Raw genomic sequence first — 12,020 nt, forward strand, 5'->3', positions numbered from 1 at the left:
TCAATTTTAAGTTACCTTATCTAAAAAAAATTTGTTACTGACCCAAGTACCGTAATTTTGTTATGCACTATTGTATATTTACATGCTCACAATAATAAATTAAATGAGTGTTGCAATCTGCTGTCTTTATGAACAAGCAGGTTATATGGCAAGCATATGTTCTCTTAATTAATCCAAAATAAGGGTCACATGTAGCAGTATTCATGATTTTGTTTTGTAACAGCCATTTAATTTGATGATTGTTAAATTTATAAGCTATTTCTCATAGAAGGTATCTTCCTTATTATATTTAATTTTACTAAGTTTGGTTTTATATTAAAAGAAAAAAACAACCAAACATCTTGCATCAGTATTATTCTGACACAAAAATGAGTACTTAACACCTTTGCAGATATGAAAGGAATACCCTGAATTTTTTGATTTACTGAGGTGCTAGTATAGAATTCTTTAGTTGTGATTTTTCCATTACCACAGACACTACATTGTTATAGCAAGTGTTTACTTGGTATTTATAAACCATCTATTGCCTGGATCCTGCAAAAACCTATGTACACGTGCAATTCCATTTCCTTCAATGGGATTATTCATGTGTGTAAACATATGCAGTATCAAGGTCTAAATTGTAAAGGAAAATAATCACTTTCTTTGAGGTCTTCACATCTATGGCATCTCAGCTATATTTGTTCTTCTAAATATATGCCACAAGGTGGCACTCTGTACAATTAATTCCCAATATATTCTTGTAAAATGTCTTAATTGAGCCAACAATTATAAAATTTCAGATTCAATGCTACTTTCAGTAGTGTTCCCATATGCCTGAATTTGTTTAAGTTATTTGCCACCTCTGAATTACAACAAAATGCTATAAAAGTAATTCAGTGAATTAAAATTTTAATGTTTAAAATATTTTTTCTAAGTGCAATTATGGTGACTTTATAAAAGCAGCACCTTATCAATCAGATTTTATGCATTTTTTATGCAGATTTTTTGTTACTAAAACAAGCATGTAAGATTTAAAAAACTCAGAGAAACCAAAAACTCCTGCTAGCTCTGCTGAGTCAGTACAATTTTGGGAAACTAAGCTGAACTCTTTTCTGCCTCTCACCATGTTAATAAAATTGTTAACTAAGCTCCAGTTGCAGAATCTTTATCACTGGTGATACATGAGCCAGAAAGAAAGAGAAGTTATGTTCTGATCACAAGCTAAGTGTGCAGTCTGGCTGTTAGAAGGCATGTTTTCACCCGTACAATGAACAAATTTGGTACGCAGTCCTGTAAAGAAAATTGCATAGGCAGACCCCTTATACCCACACAGAGCCCTAATAAACCAACAGGACTCCAAGCAAGTGCAAGGATCAGAGGCTTGACATGGAGTCACTTGAAGTCTGTCAATTTGCCCTGTTCGTCTGGGTCTTTCACACAGCAACAGGGGAGAGAATTTTTTTTTTAAATAGTAAAATTCAATTGTAAAATCATCGAAATAGACAGGGGTATACATAGGACCAGAAACTATTTTACATTTTTTTTTAATGAATTATATTTCAAGTTTATTGTGTCCTTTTAAAGAAATATTTTGATTTTCATAATATCACTATAAGCCTAACAATCTACTATAATTTTTTAATTCTATTTAATATTTTACTACAGCAAACACATTTTAATTCTAGCTTTTGTTTGCTGTAAGTACTGTACAATGTGACTGCCACTAAAATACTTTAGCTAAAAATATTTTCTGCAGTGCCCAAGTTACTTTCAGAGAGAATTACTGATACCACAGTTTTCCAGTTACAGTCTAGTTAACAATTCCGGGGTTGCACAAGTATGAGAACCTAGTTAGAACTGCTATAAACTGTCATTTCTTAGCTCTCATACTAAAGTCCTTAGTTCAGAGCATCACTAAACATTTCCACTTCAGAGATTACTCAGTGGAAGAGAATGAAAAACAAGAAAAGGTTAACATAACAGCCTAACAAAACAAGTCTTTAATCTTACTAGTCCACAGTTGATTGAAATGCCTTCTTTTGCTCTCTCTCCAGTAGCTCCTGTACGCTTTAATCTTTCAGATCCTGCCAGATCAACAAAATGGAACTTGGCAGTAAGGGTTTCAAACTCATTAGTCTGAGAAGATTCAGATATTATCTTGTTATCTGTCACGTTGTCCTGCAACAAAGAAAGAATTCATAAAGCTTTGCAACAAGAAAAAATGTAAAACACTTTACTGCATATTAACAAGGCTTAAATAGCAATTATTTGACAAGGGACAATGCTGTACCCCTTCATCTTCTCAATTTATTAAACTAATCTCTTTTTAACAAAGCAATTACTCCCAAATCCTCCTCAAATTTAGGTTCACACATGAACACATTTTTCATAAAAAGTCAACTTGAGACAAATATCAGCACCAAAACAAAGGTCCACACATGAGTGTTCAGCCTTAACGGTTCCAACTGCTTCTTAATAGAGAAAAACATTGTATTAAGAAAAAAAAGCTAGACAGCTGGGCAAAAAAGTTTGATCATAAACCTGGATCTTCCCCCGACTCACCCCAATAATTGGTTAAAAATGTATTGGTTAATGCATTGTGTGTCACCTTTTAAAATAACATACATTTGCTTAGTTCATCTACCTGCCAAAATAGCACAGTGAATGTTAGCTAAAGATCCACTGATTTAATACTCTATAATTCTAGTCCTGATCCACAACTATCATTAGGGCATCACCCCAGACTTATATTTTAGGAAATGCTTATTTTCTTCTGATCCTCTTCCCAGCTGCCACTATTCTAGCAAAACCCACATTTTAGACCGGGGATGAAGCAGGGGCAGGAGAAGGTGATGTGATTCGCGATGTGACGGAGAGACTGCCGAGACTCATCAAGCCCTCGGATCGCTACCCCTTCCTGCTTCTCCACGTGGGCACCAATGATACTGCCAAGAATGACCTTGAGCGGATCACTGCGGACTACGTGGCTCTGGGAAGAAGGATAAAGGAGTTTGAGGCGCAAGTGGTGTTCTCGTCCATCCTCCCTGTGGAAGGAAAAGGCCTGGGTAGGGACCGTCGAATCGTGGAAGTCAACGAATGGCTACGCCGGTGGTGTCGGAGAGAAGGCTTTGGATTCTTTGACCATGGGATGGTGTTCCATGAAGGAGGAGTGCTGGGCAGAGACGGGCTCCATCTTACGAAGAGAGGGAAGAGCATCTTTGCCAGCAGGCTGGCTAACCTAGTGAGGAGGGCTTTAAACTAGGTTCACCGGGGGAAGGAGACCAAAGCCCTGAGGTAAGTGGGAAAGCGGGATACCGGGAGGAAGCACAGGCAGAAATGTCTGTGAGGGGAGGGCTCCTGCCTCATACTGGGAATGAGGGGCGATCAACAGGTTATCTCAAGAGCTTATATACGAATGCACAAAGCCTTGGAAACAAGCAGGGAGAACTGGAGGTCCTGGTGATGTCAAGGAACTATGACGTGATTGGAATCACAGAGACTTGGTGGGATAACTCACATGACTGGAGTACTGTCATGGATGGTTATAAACTGTTCAGGAAGGACAGGCAGGGCAGAAAAGGTGGGGGAGTAGCACTGTATGTAAGGGAGCAGTATGACTGCTCAGAGCTCCGGTACGAAACTGTAGAAAAACCTGAGTGTCTCTGGATTAAGTTTAGAAGTGTGTGCAACAAGAGTGATGTAGTGGTGGGAGTCTGCTATAGACCACCAGACCAGGGGGATGAGGTAGATGAGGCTTTCTTCCGGCAGCTCACGGAAGCTACTAGATCGCATGCCCTGATTCTCATGGGTGACTTTAATTTTCCTGATATCTGCTGGGAGAGCAATACTGCGGTGCATAGACAATCCAGGAAGTTTTTGGAAAGCGTAGGGGACAATTTCCTGGCGCAAGTGCTAGAGGAGCCAACTAGGGGGGGCGCTTTTCTTGACCTGCTGCTCACAAACCGGGTAGAATTAGTGGGGGAAGCAAAAGTGGATGGGAATCTGGGAGGCAGTGACCATGAGTTGGTTGAGTTCAGGATCCTGACACAGGGAAGAAAGGTAAGCAGCAGGATACGGACCCTGGACTTCAGGAAAGCAGACTTCGACTCCCTCAGGGAACGGATGGCCAGGATCCCCTGGGGGACTAACTTGAAGGGGAAAGGAGTCCAGGAGAGCTGGCTGTATTTCAAGGAATCCCTGTTGAGGTTACAGGGACAAACCATCCCAATGAGTCGAAAGAATAGTAAATATGGCAGGCGACCAGCTTGGCTTAACGGTGAAATCCTAGCGGATCTTAAACATAAAAAAGAAGCTTACAAGAAGTGGAAGGTTGGACATATGACCAGGGAAGAGTATAAAAATATTGCTCGGGCATGTAGGAATGAAATCAGGAGGGCCAAATCGCACCTGGAGCTGTAGCTAGCGAGAGATGTCAAGAGTAACAAGAAGGGTTTCTTCAGGTATGTTGGCAACAAGAAGAAAGCCAAGGAAAGTGTGGGCCCCTTACTGAATGAGGGAGGCAACCTAGTGACAGAGGATGTGGAAAAAGCTAATGTACTCAATGCTTTTTTTGCCTCTGTTTTCACTAACAAGGTCAGCTCCCAGACTGCTACGCTGGACATCACAAAATGGGGAAGAGATGGCCAGCCCTCTGTGGAGATAGAGGTGGTTAGGGACTATTTAGAAAAGCTGGACGTGCACAAGTCCATGGGGCCGGACGAGTTGCATCCGAGAGTGCTGAAGGAATTGGCGGCTGTGATTGCAGAGCCATTGGCCATTATCTTTGAAAACTCGTGGCGAACCGGGGAAGTCCCGGATGACTGGAAAAAGGCTAATGTAGTGCCAATCTTTAAAAAAGGGAAGGAGGAGGATCCTGGGAACTACAGGCTAGTCAGCCTCACCTCAGTCCCTGGAAAAATCATGGAGCAGGTCCTCAAAGAATCAATCTTGAAGTACTTGCATGAGAGGAAAGTGATCAGGAACAGCCAGCATGGATTCACCAAGGGAAGGTCATGCCTGACTAATCTAATCGCCTTTTATGATGAGATTACTGGTTCTGTGGATGAAGGGAAAGCAGTGGATGTATTGTTTCTTGACTTTAGCAAAGCTTTTGACACGGTCTCCCACAGTATTCTTGTCAGCAAGTTAAGGAAGTATGGGCTGGATGAATGTACTATAGGGTGGGTAGAAAGCTGGCTAGGTTGTCGGGCTCAACGGGTAGTGATCAATGGCTCCATGTCTAGTTGGCAGCCGGTGTCAAGTGGAGTGCCCCAGGGGTCAGTCCTGGGGCCGGTTTTGTTCAATATCTTCATAAATGATCTGGAGGATGGTGTGGATTGCACTCTCAGCAAATTTGCGAACGATACTAAACTGGGAGGAGTGGTAGATACGCTGGAGGGGAGGGATAGGATACAGAAGGACCTAGACAAATTGGAGGATTGGGCCAAAAGAAATCTGATGAGGTTCAATAAGGATAAGTGCAGGGTCCTGCACTTAGGACGGAAGAATCCAATGCACCACTACAGACTAGGGACCGAATGGCTAGGCAGCAGTTCTGCGAGAAAGGACCTAGGGGTGACAGTGGACGAGAAGCTGGATATGAGTCAGCAGTGTGCTCTTGTTGCCAAGAAGGCCAATGGCATATTGGGATGTATAAGTAGGGGCATAGCGAGCAGATCGAGGGACGTGATCGTCCCCCTCTATTCGACATTGATGAGGCCTCATCTGGAGTACTGTGTCCAGTTTTGGGCCACACACTACAAGAAGGATGTTGATAAATTGGAGAGAGTCCAGCGAAGGGCAACAAAAATGATTAGGGGTCTAGAACACATGACTTATGAGGAGAGGCTGAGGGAGCTGGAATTGTTTAGCCTGCAGAAGAGAAGAATGAGGGGGGATTTGATAGCTGCTTTCAACTACCTGAAAGGGGGTTCCAAAGAGGATGGCTCTAGACTGTTCTCAATGGTAGCAGATGACAGAACGAGGAGTAATGGTCTCAAGTTGCAGTGGGGGAGGTTTAGGTTGGATATTAGGAAAAACTTTTTCACTAAGAGGGTGGTGAAACACTGGAATGCGTTGCCTAGGGAGGTGGTGGAATCTCCTTCCTTGGAAGTTTTTAAGGTCAGGCTTGACAAAGCCCTGGCTGGGATGATTTAACTGGGAATTGGGCCTGCTTCGAGCAGGGGGTTGGACTAGATGACCTTCAGGGGTCCCTTCCAACCCTGATATTCTATGATTCTATGAAGGGAGAAAGAGGTTAGGAAAAATTCACCATCTCCATCAAGGTGGTAACAAATGCTACCAGCACACCCTAATCTCTTCACACCCAACTGCATAAAGTCTGTCGGGCACCTTATCTTTAGTGGCTTAAGCTATAGGAGGGTTTCAGTCAGTCACTCTCAAATCCACATCCTCATGCGTGGCAGCAAAAACATTCTCTTTCATTGTCATAAGGCGACACCAAAGCATTTTTTAAGAAAAGAATTAGTAGTCCTTATCCTGAGGGAAGTCAGAGAATTTCAGACCTGCCCTCCAACAGCTCCAAAACACCACCTGCATTATGGGGTTTAACATCTCATGGCAGAAGACCAAGGTCCAGAACCTCAGAGATGGGCCACCAGAGCCCCCAGTACCAGTGGAGTCAAGTATCATGCAAAGTGTTAGCAAGTTCATCTACCTAGGCTGCAAACAAAGTTCAAACCATTGCAGCAAACTGGATGTTCTTCGACAAACAGGTCTCACTACCTCCCGCATGAAGCCTAGGTCTTGCTTAGGAATGCAACAATATCTTTGCACTGAGATAAAGTTCAGGACCTACCAAACCTGCATACTGCCTGCGCACTATACCAGACAGAAACCTGGACCTTCTGACAGGCAGAAGTGGAGCAGCAAGAGGCATTCCACGTGCCCTGTCAGTGCCAAATTCTGAGCATAAAGTGGTTTGACTTCATGTGGAATGTCATAATCCCTTCCTTCAATCACATGCTATATTCTAAAGCACCGCTGCATGTCCTTCAGCAGTGTCATCAGGATGGACAAAAGCACCCCAGCACAAAACTCTCTATCAATGTGCAAACGGGTGCATGTCCTGACCTTACCTGGCACCACGTGTACGGCCACCCCAGAGATTAATGGATTCACAAGACTGAATCAGATTGAAGGACTTCACTATGCCATGCCTCGTGTGATGCCATCAACTGTGGTTACTCTGGCTGGTGCAACAGTCCTTATTAGACTATGTGTGTTTGATGCTGCTGTTTACCCTGGAGACTGATGACTTACCCATCCCAAAACAGATACAGCATAGGCAGCAAAACCTAACGGTAGTCCTCACTCTGTCCTTCCCATATGGGTCAATCCTATTGTGGAGGAAACCTGTGGGTTAAGAAGATTGTTCCTTCCCTGTGCTTATTTATTTACTCCTTGGATCCTCTGCTAAGACTGGCATCAAGGGAACCAATTAGTGTCTGTTTTCATGGCAATCTGTGCTGTGGACATGTTCACTGAAGCTGGACTAAGACCAACTCATTTCATATAGGTGTATTCTGCAAACTGGTTAAAATATTACAAATTTTCAAATCACTACCAATATGGGCTGTTTTTAAAATTGGTGACCAGAGTGTGATAGTTTTTGCATCCCCTCAGCCAATAGTGGTCTCTGACTGCAATGTTTTGTGGTTTAAACTTACTAGAAATCAAGCATTTCATTTCTCACAGGTGATTTTGTAGGTTTCAAAATAGGCTATTACCATGCATCATTTTTCTTAAGAGCTGCAGTACCTTACTTCTGAGTCTGTAACAGTTATATAGCTAATTTATACCTCATGCACACACCCCCTTTCTTACTCCTTAAATATTAACACATCCTTTCATTCTTGCTAACTTAGAAAATAAACTATAGGTTTAAGGACTTCTCTAAGTGCAGAGGGAATAAATGTAGATGATGTAGAACCCTTTCAATCCACTGCAGACCCAGCTGCCTACTCTCCCAGAGCAGCAGAAGCTACTACAGCATGCTCCCTCCTTCATGGAGAGGAAAAAGGTGGCAGCATCTGCTGTGCTGTCTGCCAAAGGAGTAAATCTGTTACCCTAGTAACCGATGTCTCTAGAAGCTGCTGTCTATGGAAAAAAGCAAAACCTGAAACCTGAACTGCGTCTTTCCCTGCCCCTGATTATTTATTTGTATTCCGGTTGTGTCCAAGGGTCCCCATTAAGATCAAGAACCCATTATGCTAGGCACTGTAGAAACACAAGAGAGCCTTTTAATCAGCTGCAGTTTGGGTTTCAGGATCCAGTACTGTCATATACCAGATCTTCAAAAGATCTTACTAAAGACCCCCCAGACAAGAGGACGTGTAACTAGTATTGTCAACCTCAAGAGATCAAAAATCATGACTCAAGCCCCCCAAAAATTATGAGATTTTTTTCTATAAAGACCATGGGTGGGGCTGTTTGTCTTTTGATTTTTGAACTCTTTCTGCACATCTCCTGTGTGTGATAATTAGTGTTGCCCACTCTTCCACATTCATTAAGATGATTTTGGACCCTGTTGCAGAAGCTCTCATCCCCATATCTTCCCTGCTCCTGCCCAGCAGTTAATTCTGTCCCCATCCCCATCAGTTCAGCACCCCAACCCTCACCCCTACCAGTTCGGTCCCACCATCAGTTCAGCTGCCCCAACTGCACCTCTCCTCCTCCTGTGGTTCTTCACCTCCTTCTCCTAGCCTGGGGGGCTGTTCTGGGGTCCCCCTCTCACCCTTCCAGGAGTGGGGGGAAACTCCAGAGTGTCTTCACCCCCCCCCCCGTTCCCAGGTCAGGTAGCACAGGGAGGGAGAAAAGAAGGGCAAGGAGCAGAGGAACCACCCTTCCCCCACTGCTCACAGGAGGGGAGCAGAGCTGCTCTGAGCGGCTCAGCTCTTTAGCTCCCTCCTGTGAAAATGGTTTCAGGCTGCTATAGGGGCAGGAGATTCACCTTGGTTGGGACCTTGTGAACGACCAGCTCCCAACCAGTTCTTAATGGGGCTCCACCTAAAATAGGGCTGGCTGGCCCCAGGCCCCCTGACCCTTAAAGGACCCCTGTTACAAAGTATTGCCAACTCTTGCTATTTTTTCATGACATGATTCTGGCTAAAGCTGGAGCCCATCCTTGCAGTGTAGCAAGAAGGTCCACCCTCCTAGCAAATTTGATCCTTATGATTGGTTGCCCGTCTGCCTCCCTGGCAGAATAACCAATAAGAGGTGCCATGGGCAGAACTTCCTCTCCCCCTCCCAATAGCAACTGAAAGCCTCTCTCACAGGAAGGGAAGAGGGAACTAAGCAGCCCAACAGTGGTTGATTCACATATGAAATTGACAAGTCTACTATTGCCTCCAGCTATGGGGCTGATTACATGTGCACAGATTAGATCAAATTATTCATACTGCCTAGCAAATGGCATGGTGATGAATGTGATATTTTTACTAAACGTAATTCAAACACAGAACAGTTGTCTGACAAATCAATATTCACATTTGGAAAAGTTGTGAGTAAAGCAAAGTACTTTAAATCTGTAATACATACAGTGTCAATTGCAGAACAAACTCTGGTTTGACACAAGTGTATAGTGAAGATGGCATGCGAACGTGAGCTTTGAACATTCATCTGAGTACTGGCAGTGGTTCGAGATAGAGCACCCAACTTCAAACACTGTATCATCTGTAAGAGAGACAAAATGTATACATTCCATATTTTTTAAAAAGAGCAAGAGTTGCTACGCTTACCTGCCTGCACTTTAGAAATGCTCTTGCTATAAATAGATTGTTTCCTTTCTCAACTAATGTTTCAGCTGCTTTTAATTGAAAACAGCATGGAATCTTATGAGTGTACTGAAGAGTTATGTGGTTTCACTGTGGCTTCTCAGTACACTCTTCTGAGCTTTTTACAGCTATATTCCTCAATGAGTGACAAGAAGATATCCCTCCATCACTTAAAGCAGTAGTGTACTGGAGCACCATCTACAATACAATTTCCCACATTAGTGCCAAGACGGGCACTAACAAGATTTAGGGACAGAATTTTAAAACCATTGCAGTAAAATTATTCTGACCAGCAAAAATGCATTTGAAAAAGTCATTTTAAAAATGCTTTCCTAACATGGGAAAAGTAGTATACATAGGGTCTAGGGTACACATATACATGCTGGAACTACACTACCATCATAAAGCTATGCTAAACACAGCTCCTGTTCTTTCTTAGGGCTTGTCTTCACTACTGGAGAGATCGACGCTGCTGAAATTGATGCAGCAGGTGTTAATTTAGCGGGTCTAGTGAAGACCCCCTAAACAACAGCAAAGCACTGTCCAGTTGACTCCGGTACTTCAGCTCCCTTGGAAGAGTAAAGTAAGTTAACCGGAGAGCATCTCCCGTTGACAGAGCGCAATGAAGACACTGGGGTAAATCGACCTAAGTTACATCGACTCTACGACGTTATTCACGTAGCTGGAGTAGTGTAACTAAGGTCAACTTACACCAGTAGTGAAGACAAGCCCTTACTTAATGCAGGTCCTATTTGTATCAATCTAAAGACATAAAAGAGTGCAGTGTCTGAAACAAAAGTTCTCATCTCTATTTTAAGCTTAAGTTAAATTGCTGGGCTTCAGAAGTTTCTGTCACTACTGAAAAGGAAGTCCTACATTTTTAGTCATTATGTTTATCAGATGTTAGAAACTGTGGACAATAGCATTAGTATTTTCTACCCACCAGCACCACCACCCCCTGCCTGCATTTATGGTTTGAAAATGGTTAAACTTGAACTATAGTAAGAACTGGGGGGGGGGGGGAGGACAGGGGAGGACTGATAAATGAGTCAGGGTTTAACAAGTTTGTCCATCAAACTAGAGACAATCCATATTTTTATACTGGGGATGCATATGTTATATATAAACTTATTTTCATTTATCACCTCTGCTTCTCCATTCACAGTTCGTGTTGTAACTCCTACTGTATAAATTCCTCCAGTTGAATCTTCATGTATTTTGATATTTGATTTTTTATTTTTTGCATCGATATCACGTGTTGTATCAAATAGATCAAGAACTTCTTCATTGTAAAGCTAGCAAAGAAAAAGGCACAAAATATTACTTTTGGTAATAAATTCTAAACAAAAAACAAAACATCTACATATTACCTTTACGTAACATTGTAAAATCGACTTCTCACAGGAGATTCATCAATAATTACCATAAGGGCCACTGTATAAAATACAGCATTGGAGAACAATCAGTGAACACAAAAATGACCAGAGGTTAATTATCTATGCACTTTTACTATCTAATTTAAAAAAACATGAGCAATGTCAATTTGAGCCATGTGGCAGGGGGAGGAGTGGGAAGGGAGGGGAGAGAAATTCTATGGTGAAGCCAACCCAGAGGAGACACTCAAAGCTAGCGGAGCAATTGCAGAAGCAGTTTCAGTGCAAGGCACCTTTGGACACAAATGATTTCAGACTGCTTTCTATAGTTTTACTTTGGACATTCTTTCCCCTCTGCCATCTGACTGTTTGCTTCAACCCTCCTTCCACTCAGTCCCTCACCCCACTTGCCTGACATGTTCCTCTCTATCCTTCCCACCCCCATCTACCTTCCTCCCCTCAATGTCCCTTCTTTGGTTTTTCCTTTTGGCTAATCCCTTCCTGTTCACCCACCACTGCCCTAGAATACCCAGAATATCTAAGTAAAACAAAAAATCCACCCATCCAAAAATATTACATGAAAAATACCAAAACAACCACACACAATAACACTGTGAAACTGACATGGAACTTACAAGTCATACTCTAGTTGCAAGTTAGAAAATAGGTAGGTAAAGGGTCTTGTCTATTTAGATAAGCTCTTTGGGGCATTGTTTCTTACTCTACCTTTCTACATTGCCTACAACAATGGCCCCAAATCTTAATTGGGGCCTATAGCCACAACTTTAATATAAATAATACAAGCAACACGTATAGGATATTTTTTAGGCTGTCAAATATTCACATAATATTTAGCCTTTAGAGAACAAGC

General features: G+C 42.5%; 1 protein-coding gene across 4 annotated transcripts in view; it reads right to left on the reverse strand.

The window, feature by feature from the left end:
- Positions 1-12,020, reverse strand: part of KIF21A (kinesin family member 21A) — a 174,738-nt gene that overhangs the window by 89,703 nt on the left and 73,015 nt on the right. For all 4 annotated transcript variants that reach the window (XM_077835186.1, XM_077835178.1, XM_077835170.1 and 1 more), the window contains exons 4-6: positions 10,922-11,071; positions 9,541-9,675; positions 1,993-2,160 (exon numbers count right to left, since the gene is read on the reverse strand). In XM_077835186.1, the coding sequence (XP_077691312.1) occupies positions 1,993-2,160; positions 9,541-9,675; positions 10,922-11,071 (453 nt within the window). The remainder of the gene's footprint in view (positions 1-1,992; positions 2,161-9,540; positions 9,676-10,921; positions 11,072-12,020) is intronic.

The sequence above is a fragment of the Eretmochelys imbricata genome, chromosome 1, assembly GCF_965152235.1.
Source record: "Eretmochelys imbricata isolate rEreImb1 chromosome 1, rEreImb1.hap1, whole genome shotgun sequence".
Lineage (NCBI taxonomy): Eukaryota > Metazoa > Chordata > Testudines > Cheloniidae > Eretmochelys > Eretmochelys imbricata.